Source organism: Chaetodon auriga, chromosome 19, assembly GCF_051107435.1.
Source record: "Chaetodon auriga isolate fChaAug3 chromosome 19, fChaAug3.hap1, whole genome shotgun sequence".
Lineage (NCBI taxonomy): Eukaryota > Metazoa > Chordata > Actinopteri > Chaetodontiformes > Chaetodontidae > Chaetodon > Chaetodon auriga.
Window position 1 is genome coordinate 21,597,360 of NC_135092.1, and position 18,118 is coordinate 21,615,477.

Consider the following 18,118-nt stretch of genomic DNA (forward strand, 5'->3'; position numbering starts at 1 on the left):
GTGTGACAAGAACAAATGGCTCCAAACGTGGAAAACTGAGGATAAACTTTATTTATTTCACTTTTAAAACAGGTCAGAAGTGCGATGCCGTCACAGTACGTTTGTAAGTTGATCCCACAGCGTTAGTATGAACAGATTATTTACAAAACCGTTTTTCTAATTACATTCAGTCTTTAACAGCTCATGTTAGAAACGTGAGGTTCAGCTCGGCGTCTTTCCACCGAGCTGACAGTCGGACTCTCGTCTGCGCTCATCCATCATTCTGCTAGAAGCTCTCAAATCAAAGAGGAGACTGAGAAAACTCTTCCATCAAAGAGCCGAGACGACACAGTTTGTGCTGGAAGTACAAGACGAAAGGTCGGCAGAAGTGCAGACGCTTCACTTGGTGATGAGAACTTCTTCAACAGAGCTTTGTGATGGTTCCACTTCATCGTGTGTCAGCTGTAAAACTGCAAACTCCAGTTAGGATTTTAGGAAATAAAAGGTGTAATCTTTCTAATACTAGAACTTGGAAAAGTATCCTGCTGCCCTCGGTGGGAAAACAAACAAATGAAATGTTGCCTGGTTTATTTATCAGATTTGAAGTCCTCAGGGGGAGCAGAACTCGCTGTGGGGATTGTAGCCATGAGGCACTTCTCTAGTGCTGTCACAGGTGCGCTGACGGCGCCCTTTATCGCATCTCTATCTACAGTTTGGAACACTAAGGCATCTGGGCTCGACTCGCTCGCTAAAACGACCTTCAGAGAAATCTTGGCGACTATTTACAACATTCAAAACGCGTGATGACACTTCAGCATTGTACGACGACACGACCGGAAAGCCAAGCGAGAAACATACATCAAACCTACGACAAACTCCCGTCAACTGTCGCTCCATCAGCACCAACCGGAGGTGATTTCATGAGAGGGACGGAGTCAGGGAGGTCAAGTTTACATCAGCGGGGTCATGGCTTGACGACAGCCCTCTGGACTTAACACAGCTCAAATCAATCAATCCAAAATTGGCAGATTAAAAAGAAAGCTTGGAAATGACTAGTTACGAAAAAAATACGAAGAGGAGCTGAAAACTGAAATCAGTATTAGCAAAGATCTTTTTACAAAGCTCTTATAGAACATACATACATTTATATATTAATATATCTGTAAGAAAGGAGACACGAGCGGACGTGTGGACGTGTCGGTCAGTCCTCTGAGCAGGAAAGATGGATGGAGCTTTGATGGAGGGACGAACGGCTGTCTGTATTTTTATAAAAACACTCAAAATAATCTGACAATATTCAGTATTTTATCAATTCGGGGCGGAATCAATAGGAAGTTCTCCTGCAGTGATTCTGATAAACTACGAGTGTCTCCCAGAGGTCGAAGGTTGTCTCACAGGTGTTTGAATGCAGCCACCAGGGGGCGCCATCGCGACCCCGGAGCTACCTGTGAGCCTCAGAATAAGATGGGTTTGCTGGCAGTTTTCTCCTGGACGTAGGAGGTGAAGCGCTTCAGGAACTTGGGGTACTCCCTCTTTGCCACGGCCCTGAGCACGGAGGCCGGCGCCCAGCCTCCAGGGTTCACTGCACACACACAAACACAGGACAGACGTCAGCGAGGAGGACAATGCTGTTCTTCGTTCTGAAAGGTGCTGCACACTTCTTCTTCTTTTTTGAAGAAACTAAACTCAGTGCTTTGTCAGACTTTTAAGACCTGCAGCGGTCAGCTTGGAGCCAGAGACATAAAAGGACACCCACCATTGGCGACGTAGGTGATTTTACACAGGATGTTGTCTCTGCTTATCTCTTTGTCTCCCTCTGGTGGGCTGACCAGGGTCTGGCAGATCATGGCGATGTTAATTTTGGCACGGACGCACCTGCTGGACGGCTGTGGGACGAATCAAAGGGAGCAGCGTGATTATCATTCAGGTTGTCAACACATCCCTCACATGGCGTCTGGACCAGACCAGACCGGACCGGACCGGCTCACCTGTGCGTCGTCGTGGTCCACAGAGAAGTTGCAGACCAGCCAGGTGTCTGGGTCATTCTCATTGTTGGCCAAGATCTTCCTCATGGCAGACAGGTAGAGGACGTCCCTCTGAGACGCAGGCCACACCCTCTGAACGTGACATCACAGACAAAAGGAGATTCAAAGCAGGCACATTCACCGTCCGTCAGGTGGACACATTGGTTTTTTTTTGGAGCTCTTACCTTGTGCGTCTGATAAACGATTACTGCGTTGTCCGACAGCGTCTCCAGGACGTTGAAGTTTTCGATGGTGGCTGAAAGAGGCAGAGAACGAGGGCGCGTTACAACGAAGCTGTCGCAACCATAAGAACTTGTGTCAAACTGGCACTGATGTCCAGTAAAGACGTACTCTCCCAGTCGTTGCGGTAGGCAGTGTCCCAAAAGTAGTGGCAGACCTCGTGACCAGTGACGCCCTTCACGGAGTGGGTCGCCTTCAGCGGGTCCAAAACGATCCCGTTTTCTTCCACCTCCCTCCTGTACACCTGCACACCATGACAAACAGGAGTGAGATCACCTCATCATCACAGGTGTGCACATGTCCAGAGTCCAGACAAACTCCTTTTTAAAAATCCTCCTCGTACCTTCATTTCTCCCTCCTCTACCACCAGCTGCCAGTTGGCATCTCCACCAACATCCTGCAGGGAGTAGGTCATGTGATTGTGCACCATCTCCTCCACCTGCAACACAGGGCCGGGGACAGACGGAGGACGTGATGTGGACTGTGTGATGACAACTTGAAAAGGTCCTCAGACATCAGCGGAGAATCAGTGAAAGGTGTTAAAGTGAGAGATGGATCAATGATGAAGTGATCGATCGTGATCGACTGAATCACTCAGCGTTAAAAACAAAAACAGCTTCTTCTTCTTCAGATGCTGATTAGCTGCTCCATCTGTTGCACTAACAAACATCTCGTATTTCAGCGACGCCACGTCTCTGCCAGTAATGTGTGTCAACGTCGGCGCTTCTTGGAAGGCCAGAGAATTACAAACCCCAACGATTCGAGTGAAGTTAGACCACAGACGACAACAAAGCAGCCGAGAAAACCAGCAGGAAACCACCACGCAGAGGGAGCCGGCTGCTCCGCTCAAACACTCAGTCTGAGTCTGCTGCTGAGCGACACGATCACTGTGTGCTCAAACAGGTATAAACAGGTAAACTTTGTCCTGTAACCATGTTAACTGGACACGTCACTGCATGAACACAGTGAGACTAAAAGTTCACTGCTGAAAATCAGACTAAAACATCGGCTTCATGGCAGGTATTTGACTGAAATGACTCAAAACCAGGTGCCAAAATTAACACTTGACATAAAATTAAAACGCTTCGACGCACCAAGCAGAACGTTAAACACTGACAATTACTCTGTCACACACACTTCAATGGGAGCTCATGCATCGTGCTGCGGCGGGGAGGTAAAGGCTCTTGCGTTTGTGTTTTAGTTACTGAGGATGGTGCAAACATGGTGTTAAGTGGGGTGGTGGTGGGGGGGGGGGGTTGACTGGCTAAGCCTTAGCATGAGTTACCTCTGTGCTGAATCTGTGGACGTCGTGGGGCGGTGCCATGACTATCAGAGCAGGGGAGGACTGACTATGAGGCTACAGGTGTGATGACCGAGGGATGATGGAGAGGAAGACATAGAGTTACAGGATGAGAGATGAGAAAGGGAAAGAAAGGAGGTGGGGCAGGAGGAATGATGGGCGGAGCTTGTAAGTGGTTGGACAACCTTGTCAGAGAATCTGTGAGTGCCAGTGGTGGAATAGACGTCTCCTGGGGGGGGCGGGCTGGATCTCTGTATCCTTGTCTTCTCGGTTTGAGACTGGACACAAACAAACAGACGTCAGTCAACAGTGTGAGAAGAAGAACTCCATGTCTCTGCCTTCGAAGCGTCCCTTCTTCTTCTGCTCACCTGTTCTTCTATCTTGTCCTGCCTGTCGAGAGCAGCTTCCACCGCGTCGAAAAACTCGTCCTCATTAATGAGGCTGTTTGGACCCTCCTGCCAGGAAAGTGGAGAGAAAACGTTACTGCAAAGGTTCTTACGCATCCCAGAGTTCATGCTGCTTCACGGAGGAATGTTATGACTTCACCTCATAGTCTGGACCTCCGAAGTGAGACTTCTTCTTCAGCTCATTGAGGGCTGACTTATAACCCTCCTCTATTCTCCGCCTCTTCTCCATCTCCTACAAGCACAAACCCACAATCTTCATTGCGGTCAGGAAGTTGAAACATATGTATGCTAACTGCTATGCTAACTTTCTCTGTCTCTCTTTCTTTGCCAGTGTCTACTTCTCTGCTGTAGATAAATGAGGACAGTCACTGCGGTCTGAGAAACTAGTGCAGATGATGTCACGTCACTCTTGCTGTGGTGTGAACTGCAGATGGAGGGCAGGAAGTGGTGAACGTCTGCTGCTAAGTTCATACGCAGGACAATAAAACTGTCCAGACGTCCTGATTTTCTGTTTATACCTTCTCGTTTAACTTCATCTAAACTAGCGCAGTGAGAGCTCTCCTCCATCTCGCCCGTTGCAGTTTTCACTTCCTGCCCTCCACCTGGATTCAAGGTCACATGACTGCACGTTACACACCTTGTCCAGTCTCTTTTGCCAGCTGTCCTCTCTCTTCACCATGAGATCGATGCAGTGGGACAGAGTGGCCAGGATCCCGGCTGTGGTGGCCTTGAATGTGATGGCCTCGCCCTTAAAGTCTATGCCATTGATTTCCTTGGGACTGGAGGACTGGAACACTGCACAGAAGAGGAGCACGAACAAATGCTGCTTGTAACAAACGGACCGATGGCTCGTGACTTCGGCTGAAACTCCTGGATTTTGTTTCCGTCTGTTCCTAAAAGGTGTCGTCTCACACTTCTAAGCACCAAGATTTAGCAGTACTTGAACCATGATGTGATGCCACTGTGGATGCTTAACGAAGCAGTTTAAACTCTCATTAAATAAATCATTAAGCATGATGATGTTGCTTATTTAATATTATAGAAAAAAATAGATTTCAGGAGGAGTCTGCATTACTCACATTTTTCTTTGCTGCCATTGTTGTTGTGCACAAACTCTCCATCTGTCCGGGTGTTGGGGAAGTCATCCTCATCGTCCTCCACAACTGAAAAAACACAACGTTTCAGTGGAGGGAAGACAAACACAAAAGCACCGAACAGGTAGCTGCCACACACTCCCGACAACCATCCAGGGCTCCAAGGCAGGCCAGCGCCTCACGGCCCATTCACGGCGGAGCAAACCATCAGACTGACAGAACGCTGCTGTGCTGGACAACATGACAATGGTCTGGTTTCATCTTTAGAATGAACAGAGGGTGAGAGAGGAAGAGGAGAGAGAGCCAGGAGCAGAGAGAGGGAGGTGAGGAGAACAAAAGCAGGGCTTCATTCACTGTGGTCATCCACAGGCGCCCGGAGCAGGCGGCCATGAGCACACGGTCAGCCAGCCAAGACGGGCTGAGGGTGAGGGGGCTGCAGAATGACTGCTTTCTGACTCACAGCGCGCGCACGCACACACACACACACACACACGCACACACACACACACACACACACACACACACACATTCCATACAAGATTCAATACATGTTTCTATAAACTCCAAATATTTCATCATCTATACAGAATACGGAAAACTCAAACTGAAGATATGTCAGAAACAAACAACCCTGACTCCAGAAAAGGTTGGGCCAGTGTAAGACATCAATCAATTAATCAATTAATTTGACATAAACTCAACTGAAAACAGCCAATAGATTTAATGGTTTTCCCCATCAGCTTCACTGATTTTTGTAAATATCTGCTGTTGTGGAACGCTCCAAAAACAAATGTAACACCTAAAATCACAAACATCGCTCGGTTAAAGGGAGTGTAGGTGTGTGTGTGTGTGTGCGTCTTACTTTTGTCCCTCTGCAGCTCATCCTTAGACACGGCGTCTGCACAGCCATCGAAGTACTTCTGAAGCGTGTCCACCTGCCTGCACAGGATGTCTCTGAAGGTCTCCATCTCCGCCAGCTTCTCTCTCAGTCTGTGACCCTTCTGAAGAAACAACAAAGAAACACAGCGATTACCCCTTTGTTTGCACGGCGTTTCCTCAGACCAGTGCAATCACTGCAGTGTGTGCCTACAACACCTGATAATGTGTGCAGATAAAACATTGAAGGCAAAGACCTCCTGAGCCAAACATTTCCCAGAAAACTCACCTTGAAGGAGGACGTGGAGGTGGCAGAGTAGCCGCTGGTGGCCGACGTGAGAGACAGCATGGAGCCGTGTCTCCGCAGACTGGACTCTGAGCCATATCCAGAATCGGCCTATGAACAAGCCCACAGGTGTGAGGAAGAACAGTTAGTGATGCTGTCGCAAAGCAGCCTTAATCAAGAGAGATTTGATGACAACAAAAGGCCATGCACGACAAAAAGAGCTCGACTCAAAACCCAGACTGACGCAGCAAACGAACCCAGAGACACGAAAGCTCAAACACAACATGTCCTTCACTAAAACTTCAGTCACCTCTGTTCCAACATCCATCTGATCTGAGGCGTCTTCAGCTTCACCAAAGCAGGACTCCATCTCATGCACACCAAGCATCAGACATCCAAAATGCTGCTTTCACGCAGGTTTAGTCCAATGTTTTAACCAGCGCATCACTGTCTAATTAAAAATCCTGTTCTCTTCGCTTGTACATTACAAATGAGCCATGATGACTAATCATGAACACAAGGTTGCAGGAAAGCCTTCATAGTGCTTTCTTAATGTTGTACAGACACATTTGGGCAGGACGGCGTGAGCTCCATGACACACATTCAGTGACTATGGCAACACAGCTGACTTCCTGTAAACCTGACTGGTTCCCCTTCGCTCTTGCATAACAGCCTGGAACCCAAAATAGATGGTTGGTGACAGCAGAGAGGAAAGGTTCACACACAAGCAGTGGCAGAAACGAAACAGAGACCTTTCCCTTTAAGAGACGCTTCCCATTTCAGCCACCAGAGGGCAGGACGTGTGCATGCACGTGACTGGCATTGGTAAGAGCCCGGGGTAACTGTCGGTCAACGACCAGAAGTAACTGTGCCTGCCTTCACATGGGCTTCAGTCAGTGCTGCTTGCCCTTTAGCCAAGATACTGCTACCCCGCTGACAGATAGCACTATCTGACGGTTTGCATGAGGGCCCTTTTATCTGTGTGATAGTGGAAAAAAACCCATGCAAGCAGAGGTTTTGATGCAGCTGTACAACCTGATAAAAATCAGATAATAGGAAATAAAACAGACGGTCTCAGCTGTACGGTAAAAACACTGACACACACACACGTGTCCTTAATGCAGCACAGAAAACACTGCTGGACTGAGCGTGTGTGTGTGTGTGTGTGTGTGTGTGTGTGTGTGTGTGTGTGTTAATGTGTCGGTTATTGACGCCTCTGCACACACACACTTAAACTGTGGAGACTTAACGCCTGGTGCTGATGAAGAGGAGAGGAGAACCACACGACTCCGAGTCATAAAGATGTTTTTGGAGGTGTTAAAAGTGGCGAGGCAGATGCTCAAACTGTCATCGGTGCTAACCTCACACTGCTGGTTGTCACAGCACACCTACAACACACAGCAAGCCAAACACACAGATGCATCCTAGAAACCAGAGTTGTTTTCACGTTAAGATGCTTCGCCGTGTCAAACTGGAGGAGGACTGAAGTGTTAGCTGTGGTGTTTTGTGTCTCCCTGGAGATGCAGGGCTGCTGAGTGCTGTGAGTAATGTGGGTAAGAAGAGGAAGCGGGGCCTTCTAGGAAGAAGAGTTTTCAGCGGTGACTCATTGTGGGTGTGGCGGTGGGCCGGCGTGAGCGCATGTACGAGCAAAAGACCCCGGCTCGGGGTGAGTCACGGTGGCTCCCCCGGTGCTGAGGTGAGGAGGGAAGAGGGGGGATTTCCCAAAGTATGGACCACGAGCGCGCACGCATGCTTTCTGGCTGAAGGTGTGGCGACTGCCTGCTCCTCCTGTCACTGACTCACAGCTGTGGCTCCTCTCTGGACTGTCCGCCTTAGATTCAGGCTTAAATAATAAAAGCATTTTGTTGATGTTGCGCACTCAGAAATCACGTTTTATATTTCCTCTCTGTCTAGGATGAATAATGGCCGCTGCTTCTACTACACGGCCTTCACACAGCACTTCAAAGGCGGAACTTTAAGTGTATTTCAGCACGGCGTTAATTCACATTGTTCGGATATTTTAGGCAAGCGACCGTAGTTGCTAACGGCGAACGGACTCTCCCCCAGGTCAGATTAACCTCCACGTTTCAGAATCAGAGAATCAGAATCAGAATCAGAATCAGAATCAGAATCAGAAAAGCTTTATTGCCAAGTACGCTTCTACACATACGAGGAATTTGCTGTGGTGAATTTGCTGTGGTTTCAGCGCTGTCCCCGGAAAATCATTAAAGAGGGTTGCTAGCCATCTGTTTCTGTGTGTTTCAAAGCAGGTCGAAGCCTTTTCAGAGTTAGCCGTGTGGATTAGCCTAACCCTGAGCCAACTGTTAGTCCAAGGTTAAAATAACTTTCAGCTAAGCGTGCCTCCTGTTCAAAGTGCCATGTAGCGACAGCGAACCATCGAGGATGGGACTATCCACGCTGCACACACGCCTGTACGCACTAAACAAACACAGCCACACAAGCTAACACAAACACACACTTGCTACTACAGCGTACTGACAAGTCCTACAGTCCTACAGACTCTCTAACAAACGCACCAGTGGTGGAGGGATGATTATTGTTCCCTGGACTCCTCCCTTCTCTCTCCTCCCCTCTCTGATACTCTGATAGAAACACACACACATGCACACAATCAACACATGCTAATTCACAAATCCAACCTTGCATTAGATTAATCGTATTTGCTGCAAATGTGACGGGGATTTGGTTTCTTTTGTGAGCAGTTCATTGTCTGCTGTGTGAGAGTGTGCAGGACTTACCCTGTGCAGCTCAATGGAGTCTATCCACTGGTGTCTGTGCTCTGGGTCTTGTGCCCTCAGGTACCACACGCTGTCGTTTACGCTTATGTCCAGCCGGCACTCATCAAACTCATGAGGCTAAAAAAGAAACGCAGAGAGAGGACACAGGACAGACGTTAGCTTGGTCAGATACTGGAGGATGCCATGAAATGAGCCCTGTTATGGGAACCCAGCTGGCTTGATACCTGCTGTAATGATGTCATACATTTCTAACTTTGCTGTCATGTTCTTTTCATAGCGAGAGGAAACGCAAATCTCTTTCCTGCTCAGGAAGAGCGTGAGCGTGAGTGAGGTGGCCATCCGTGTAAATAGCTGTTAAAACGGCAGTGAAATGGCAAACTGCTAATCTCTCGCCTGTGCGTTACGGAGTGGGCGACAATCTGTTCCTGAGAAGGCTTTGACAGTTAGAAACACAAAGCCACAGTGATAGCAGAGGAGTCTGTACAGCGTAGGTCTATCTGCTGTATATGCAGGATCTCACAGAGACAAAGGCCAAAGAAGAGTGTACCAGAGGCACTTTAGACACCGTCCCATGGGATGAGAAGTGGCAGATAAGTGGCCTTTTAAGGCAACTTGCAGGATGGAGCATGTTCCTAATAGCCCTCCAGTGTACTGTCAGCTCTGGAAAACGGCTGCAGCAGTGGTATTCAGCTGTGGGGGATTTACCAAATGCATCAGGCCTTCTGAGGGGACACTTCTACAGCGTGTCCTGATGCTTAATCACTCTCAAGGTGAGGTGAACGAACAGGCCGATACACAGTCTGCTCTGCTCGAGTGTGGTTGAGGACACAGGTTGAGAAGGACTAAGGACTCGGAAAGAAGGAATGAGCAGTTAAACTGGAAGCAAAAGAGAAACCATATGAGAGAAGAGGCCTCTGCATTCCTGTGTTGGCCACAACACAATAAGCACATCTGGGATCCCTGTCTTAGCACACTAGTAATGCACAGTAAGTGCGATCCTCTGCTATGGAGGGTGGTCGGCGCTGCACGACCCGCTGCGGCCGCTCATCAGCACGTTCAGAGTTAGTGACTGCAATGAACAAATGAAGCGTTAGTTTAATGAATGAACGTATCGATTGTTTGGGTTAGTGAATCAGTGTTATAATTATACTCTATTGATTATTCCTGACAACTCTATTTCATCTATACAATATAAAACATATATTCACTAAAACAAGCTATAAAGAAACAGGCTCATACGATCATTAACAACTGCAAGCTCACAATCTAATATCCGAAACCACCACTGAAGACTGTATTACCTCAGTGAGCTGGCGGAGTAATAAAAGGCCCACTATGGTGTCTTTAGGGAGGTTTCACCGGAGGAGTGTGAGTTGCTCGACACCTGGACGGCACCGAAGCCAAGACCAGATGCTCTTTGTCAATAATGCACCACATGAGGCTGAACGCTGAACGCTTCCCAAATCAGATGCTCATTTAAAAGTTATGAGCAGCGGCAGCGTAAGATCAGCAGCGGCGTCAGAGACGAACAAAAAGAGGAAGCACGAACGAGGAAGGAAAGAGCGACACTTCTTTAAACCTCCATTTGTTATGAGGAAGACAAAAGACCGGCGGACAGCATCGACAGCCTCTTTCTCTCTTTAACCCACCACTTCAAAATGCAACCTCGACAGCCTGCTGACTGGACTTTAACCACTGCTCAGATCTGCAAAGGTCATCAGATTAAATACTCAGAGACACGTAAACAAACACAAAGTCAACACAACCGTAGAAGAGGGAGGGAATATAATGACAGAGGACCTGGAGTGTTCCTGCACACAGCTCGCACAGCGTTGGCTGGCAGCTGGGACTTCGTCTGGTTGCTCTGAAAGTGAGAAAGTGGGTTCCTCTTGATCACCTCTGGACTGGAGGGTCATGGGTGTACTGACTGGTAAGCAGGGTTGAATGAAAGCCTGCACTGGGTCTGAGAAGGTCACTGGGATGCGAGGCTACAGTAAATAAAAATCCATCACACGAAGGTCATGGCGGCAGCTTTCCCCTTTACAAGATAACACGACATGCCGGTGACGATCTCGCCCTGCGTGAAAGGCGAGCAGACGAAGAAAAAAAAGCTCTGTGGAGAGTTTAGTTTGTGAGTCTGTCTATGCGAGAAACTAGAGGATTTTTGTTGCTTAGTACGTGCAGGAATCAACCATAATCATATCTCACATTCAGATCATCGGTGTCAGAGTCGGTGATTGTTGGGCTCGTCTGTGTCTTTTGTTTGCTTTGGATGATTGTCAACTGTCCGGTCTTACAACTGGACAGGAGGGGGAGAAATTAAATTTCATGAAATCATTGTTTTGAACATGATATGAAGGCCAAAATCACCGAATGACAAAATCACTTTATTCTGTCTCTATTCTCTTCGAACATAAACTTCCTACTGGGCTTCAAACAGACTCCGGTCTGTGCTCTCCCTTCCAGCCCTCCCGAGCTGGCGTACGTGTTAGCAGTCACAGCACTGGATGGATGGGAGCTCCCTTTAAAACAGCTTGTGATTTTCACAACCTAAAAACAAAACAAAACAAAAAAAAAAGCAGGACTGACACCAATGAAAACACCAGAACCCCCGCTGCACCAGACCTCACTGAGTCACGTGACTCGTTTGTGCAAATTTAAACATCATAATTATGCTTTCTGCAGAGGAGAGTCAGACAAATATAGGTTCTTGTTCCTTCAACATTACTACTGAAGGCCTGACGCCAGGAACATCTTTCTGGAGAGTCTGGACACCCTGTGAGTGCAGGAAACAGTGACTCACCGAGCGGTCAGGAGGAAACACAGGGAAAGGGAAGGCTAAATGAACAAAGGTGACAGTCAGCAACATTCATCACTGATACCAACACACACACTCACACACAGGGGCGTGTGGTTCTTGACCCCCCCGATGACCCCCAACGTACAGGAAGTTACATGCTGCGAGGAAGACTCTCATTTCCTGACTGAAGACACTTTGCAGTTTCCACAGAGCCTGACGTCAGTGGGAGTGACCTATTCCACGTCCACTTTAGTCTCTCTTTCTCTGTAATCCCCTCGTGTGGCTCACGGAGACGCATATTCTGTGGAAAAGGCCACATCATCATCGCAACCAGAACCTTGAAGAACTCAAAATAATCCGGCACAAAACTGTGACACAACCAGTCTGCACGACTGGCCGATTCCAGTGAGAGAAGGAGCTACAAGTAGGCCAGTGTGCTCGTATTAACTGACCACGGATCTAAAAACGGTGATGGGAGTTAGCAGCCTTTGTGAGCACGGCTGCAGAAGCAGTTCTGGAGGCACATTTGCACCAACAGATAATCACATGAACCCACAACTTGGGATAGCATGACAACACAGTCCACGTCCACGTCACCTGTCCACAGGGAGTCTGATGGTTTTCCGTGTCAGCCGCGGTACCACTTTCAATATATCCACTGAACGTTCATTGATATTTAAGTCAGAGTACTCCTACATAATTCTGCCTTTGATGTGCAACAGAGGAACAAGAAGGGCAACGTTCTTATGTGGTCGATAGCTGGCCTCCAGAGAGGGATCTAAATCTGGAGCTAATGCATCCTGGAGGGTACGAAGCACTGCTACCAGGAAGTCCTTTAGTAATTCCAAAAATACTACAAAGCTACAGAGAAGGATTCCAGCCTCAAGTTCTTCAAAGTGAGTAACAGGCAGAAGCTTCATTAATGACATTAATTCGGTCATTCGTGAATTAATAACCGTGGACAAACAAGCTGGAAGCTTGTTGCTGTTGTTCAATGTGACATTGTGAAGCCGCTGCGTGCCTCACGTGTGACGCCGCACTTTGTGGCGAGCATGTACAAAACATAAGGAGATAAATGGTTAACGTTAGCCAATGCTACAGCTGTGTTTCAACATGAGCCTGTTAGAGTTTCAATCCAATACTTACTACGACGACTTACCGTTTTTTACTTTAAATTTACTGTTCAAACACGCCCGACGCTAACGCTGATGTAACGCTGCTTCTCTGTGCACGGCTTAACTCAGAGATATGAGCGTGCTTGTGACGTACCCACACTACTGTGCAGACAGGAGGTGGACCTAATGAAATGAACGGTGTATAATTCAATAAACTACAGCAGCTCTGCAAAGAAGACTCCCTCTGCAAAGCCTACAGTGTCCAGTTTTAGCTGAGACCGTATCAAACAAGATGGTGTTTTCAGTGGTTTATGACTGCACTATAAATCTTAAGCTGGGCTTATATATTACGTGTCCCACCCACTAACGATGCTCGGGTTTGGTATGATTGAAACTAGCTACTGAGTTAGCAGGAGCTGCAGGAGTGACCTTCAGCTCATTCCTATCATGGGTTATGATACTGTGTCGATTAACTCTTATCAGAAATGCTTCTGAGGACTCGCTGTGGTTGTTTTCAATGCGTGTTATCTTACAGGTCTACCAAACTTTCTCAGCTTCAGTGCCCGCCCTGAAATCTGTCAATGACTCATAGCGCAACTTCGACTACAGACATTCCTCTAAACTAAATGCACATTCTCCTCGTATGCACACCAGAGCTGCGATGATTAGTCCATTAATAAATAAATGACATAACAGGAATTGGAAACTGTCTTGATGATCTAATAATCGGCATTTTTTAAGCCGAAATGCCAAACAGTTGCCTGTTGCAGCTTCACAAATGTGAGAATTTAAGCAGGATGCCACGAAACAAAAATTTAAGTACAAACAATCAACTAAAACAAAAAAAACACCTGGACACATCACGAGTCTTACACCTGAGGAGATACTGCGTCATGGTGCATCTGCTTCAAAGAGCTAACATGAGAGCCACGAGGAGAAATAACAGTCAGAGAGAGAAATACAGGAAAAGATATTTATGCTCAAAGAAGGCAAGAACTGTCTGTGCATGACCATCGTCAGCTATGACTCCATTATTTATGCGAGGCAGATTTCCAGCTGGAATGAGAGAGGACTACGGCGGAGCTCCGCGTGGAGGTTAATATTTACACGGGCTGCGAATGGAGGAAGCTGAACAAATACAGCTAATAGCAAAGCCTGCTTCACGCTGCCTGGGAACAGTAACTTATTCATTTCCCTTGTTACTGTTTGGAGAGAGACGCAGACGGAGCTGCAGTCAATGACTGACCTGCGTTCCCACTGAAACACGATGAAAGGTGTGAACAGTGTGAACGTCCAGCATTAAACACTGTTGACACACGGGTTTATTGTCTCCATGCTTAACAGAGTGTGGCAGCTCTGTGTCTCTGTGGGGCAGGAGGATATTATTAAACCCCTGATAAGCAGTACTGTGTGCAGCTCGCACAGGGACACGGCATTACTGGTCTCATGATGAAGTTTCAAGTAAAGGGTTACCACATAGCATGCTGTTTTGAAACTGGAAGAGTCACCTGACAGGCCGGCTGGCCTCGAGCATAACTTGAGACATAATCAGGAGTTCTTTGTAAAAATAGGCTACAACCTGCAGTTGAAGACCACGTTTGAGAAACTCCAGGGCAAAGTTCCTCATGATAAAGAGCTGAACTTTGAGCCCACACATGGATCCAGGGAGGGGCAGAGTCTGTCCTCCGTGAATTAAAGGGCCGGTGTGTAAGATTTAGGAGAATATGGCAAAAGCTAGGTGAACTCTGACTGAATCAGACGACGCCCATCAGCCCCTTTGCATTACAGCTAGTGAGCCAATACATGGAGAAGGTTAAGACTACAAATATCCATCTTTTATAGTGTATCTCATCTGTCATCTGTTCCATTCATAAGCAACAAGGTGCATCACTTCTTTTCTGAATGGAAGGTCAAACTATTCCAACTCATGCTGTAAAGACAATCATCTGAAGGTGGAGGTGAAGTGACGCATGGTCAGTTTGCAGCCTAAGTGAACATTCACAGAGTGTCCCCTCAGGGTGAACAGCAGTGGACGTGTGTCACACTAAGTTTTACCGTTTACAGCAGGAGTGACGGTTCCTCTCTCTTAGCAAATCCAGCCCTCTTACACAAACAGCAGCGTTCGTTCTTGTAAGACATTTTGAAAGGGGCACCATTGCACAAACGTCAGACTGAACAGAGCGTGAGAGCGCTGCTCTGGAGCGAAGAGCCTCGGCTGTACTCACAGTAATGACAGCTTTGCTCAGGCAGAGGGAACCCCGACAGCCATACTCCGTCTCGTCCTGAGACTTGTAGTAGCTCAGCGTGTTGTTCTTCAGGACCACCCAACGGTCCTGCCATCCATGGATGTAATTTGTCCACTGAAAAATAAAGAGTTTTTATTAATATTTTTGTATGTCGAGGGTCAAAAACACCTCAACGACGTGACATTTAAGATACCACTTTATTTAAGATGTACTGTGTGTTAACGTACAATGATACTAGCAACACAAAGTCTTATTAAGGGCCTGCTGGACTGGATCGCTAGTAGTCTGCATTTTTCTGGTAACTGAATATATCACAAGCATTACTAGCAGGTGTGGGGAAAAATGAGTTAGGACAGGTGGGATTTTCTGGAAAGTGTGGACTCATTAATCCTCACAAGACCTATGACGTGTATCGGACTTAGTATGATGGAACAGGTGAGCTTTTCTGGTTGCAGATCTGCTTAATCTCACAATATGCTTGGTTAGCGGGTCAGCGTGCAATCTGTTTACAGACAACCAGCGTACAGTGAGATTAATACCACATGAGCTTGCCAGCATCTTAAGTAATTAAAACTGTGGTCAATTTGTCCAAAACAAAGTCTCGCAGAAGTGAGCAGAAGCATATGGTCAAATGGGTCACCAGGACTTAGTCTAGCAGCAGACTTAACCGCCTGTTTACTGAAGAAACACAGATCAATGACAGTCTGCAGTGTTTTTATTGACACAGCTCAGTTCACTTGTACTTGTACCCCAGCAAATGTTCTCCTGCACCTCTCATACTTTTGCCAAAGCAGTATTTGTCGTAACATCATTTACTCAGTCCACGTTGTTGTCACAGTACACCTGGCACAGTGGGCCTGTTCAACCTTTGAAATTAACCTAAAGGTCAGGACAAACACCTTGTACACGTACCACGGCCATGTGATCACCGGATACTGGTGTAAAATAAAAAAACATACAGGTATCACAGTGTCACATGTATGAGCCTGGCATGAACCAGCTACACACGTTTGGCTCACTCAGTACCACAGCAGGGGATCAGTGAGCTAATGTTGCTCGGTGTGCAAAGGGGCTTTTCCTTCGGCTTCACGGTGAGTTACCTGTGTGTGGAAACGGTAGAGGATTCTGGATAAACCTCCCGTGAAGCAGACATGCCGTGATTTGTCGTAAACATTACCACATTACCTCATTTAACCCTGGAATGTAGACAGGCGCCTCCCTGACAGTTTTACCCTGAGCGCTTGGCAGTGACATTGATCGAGGTTGGTGAACCTGGAGGGAAACGTGACTCACCTTGCTGAGGACTCCGCTCAGGTCGGCGACACCAACAAGATGCCCGGGCTCCTCTCTGGGCTCTATGTCTTCCTCGGAACCGGAGGAGTTCCAGCTCTGGTTATCTGACATCCTTAACGCTTCCTAAGCTAACGCTGTACAGGCTGAGGATAAAAACAATATAGATCTGTCATACGACGCTCAGGTGAGTTGAAGGTAAGCTGACAGCACGAACTGAGCCGTCTGGACCGGAGTGACAAGCAAATGAGGAGCAACAGTTCACTGAATCATGCTGTGTTATTATCGACTGGCTAATCGGTCTGAGTGCACGCGGAGGAGTTAACCCAAACAGCAGCTCGTGACAGGATGGATAGCTAGCGTCTCCCGCCGCGTACGTCCACCGCTGTTAAAGCCTGGTTTAGCTGAGGAGGCTGCTGACACAGTCTGTGGCCAAACTGTCCATGGAAACGCTCGCTAACGTTAGCCGTCAACTCCGCTTCTTCGCTGGAGCACAGAAGTGGCAGAAAAGGGGAAAAAGGCAGATAAATGAGCTCAGGCAGGCTTCGGCGGTCCCGGGTAGTCCTGTCGCTGGTTCTCAGAGAAGCGCTGCGGCCGCGGCGGCGGTTGTTTTCCTCTGTAGACCGGTGACAGCTCTCCAGCTCAACGCCATGTTCAACTGACGTCTGGGGCTTCTTCTCGGTGGGTGAGCGCGTGTACCAGCTTGTGTGCTGCGCAGGGGCGCTGGCCCTGGTGACGTCACCAAAACCACTCCTTATATGGCGCCTGGCTCCGCCTCCTGTTTAGAGCCCTGAAAATAGACTGAAAGGTGCAGGAAAATAGACCAGGAGCTCTAAGTGCATCAAGCGTGATGCTCCGGATTACAGAAGGTGCATCTATTAACCTAATTCAGCTCTAACACACTGGAGGGAAACCCCACGACTCAAATTATTTATCTTTACAGTGCTTCTCCTACCAAAACAAACAATCAGCTCAACTTTAAGGCCAATATTGGTATAGCCAGTGGGCCCAGGGTCAAAAATCAGCTGTTGGCCCGCCATCTTCACTGGTTACCAATAAGTTTAAGAACTGATTTTAAGATTTTACTGATTTCATTTAGAGCACTTCATGGTTTCCCAGTTACATTACTGGATTTCTTCTCCTCTATGTGCAGAGTCAGATCTTCAGACAGGGCTCTGATGGCTGTTCCCAAGTCAGTTTGGGGCCCATTAGTTTTGGAAATCGCTGCCAGAGAATGAAAGGCTTCCAGAATCAGTGACATCTTTAAATCACCTCTCAAAACATGCATATATTTTTATTGATGCTACCACAATGTTTTATCTGTCCTCTCTATCATCATTATTATAAACGGTAAATCGACTTCATTTATGCAGCACTTTTCTAGTCTAGCCAGCAACTCAAAGCACTTTCCAGCAGAAGCCAGTCTCTTATGTGAAATAAATGATACTCCTTAAACTTTCAGAATGCTTTGCCTCACAAGAAGCTGTCTTTCAGGGACTTTAAAAGCTGTGTATTTATTCTGGGAGAAAATCACTGCAATTCCAGACACTTCTCGGCGATGTGCACCATGGTTTGATGTGATTTCATCCCAAGTTCGTGACTGATTTAGAGATGATCTGTTTGCTACACTGAGGCAGTATTTTCAATGAATTAAATCACGGTGATATTAAAAGCCTCCTCTTTATAATGAGGGCTTTTAGGA

The 18,118-nt window shown here is 47.3% G+C and overlaps 1 protein-coding gene across 3 annotated transcripts; it reads right to left on the reverse strand.

Moving 5' to 3' along the window:
* Window positions 1–36: 36 nt before the first annotated feature.
* Window positions 37–17,109, reverse strand: LOC143337749 (ceramide transfer protein-like). 3 transcript variants are annotated; one of them, XM_076757569.1, is made up of 17 exons: window positions 16,420–17,109; window positions 15,106–15,240; window positions 8,966–9,082; window positions 6,210–6,317; window positions 5,907–6,045; window positions 5,030–5,113; window positions 4,588–4,745; window positions 4,090–4,182; window positions 3,912–3,998; window positions 3,729–3,821; window positions 3,529–3,600; window positions 2,587–2,682; window positions 2,355–2,487; window positions 2,189–2,259; window positions 1,968–2,096; window positions 1,736–1,865; window positions 37–1,561 (listed from the first exon to the last, which is right to left on the reverse strand). In XM_076757569.1, the coding sequence occupies exons 1-17, from the start codon at window positions 16,528–16,530 to the stop codon at window positions 1,434–1,436; spliced, it is 1,884 nt and encodes a 627-aa protein (XP_076613684.1). In that variant the 5' UTR covers window positions 16,531–17,109; the 3' UTR covers window positions 37–1,433. The 3 variants fall into 3 exon arrangements, with proteins under 3 accessions (XP_076613684.1, XP_076613682.1, XP_076613683.1); XM_076757567.1 differs by lacking the exon at window positions 3,529–3,600 and adding an exon at window positions 8,744–8,809; XM_076757568.1 differs by lacking the exon at window positions 3,529–3,600.
* Window positions 17,110–18,118: the final 1,009 nt, after the last annotated feature.

What these genes read in the sequence shown, in the direction of transcription:
- LOC143337749 (XM_076757569.1), bottom strand. Translation starts at nt 16,530, where the DNA reads ATGTCAGATAACCAGAGCTGGAACTCCTCCGGTTCCGAGGAAGACATA. An exon ending in TCCACAGATTCAGCACAGAG is followed by an intron (nt 2,683 to 3,528) that starts GTAACTCATGCT and finishes CCTGTGTTGCAG; the next exon opens with GTGGAGGAGATGGTGCACAA. An exon ending in CTACCGCAACGACTGGGAGA is followed by an intron (nt 2,260 to 2,354) that starts GTACGTCTTTAC and finishes TGCCTCTTTCAG; the next exon opens with CCACCATCGAAAACTTCAAC.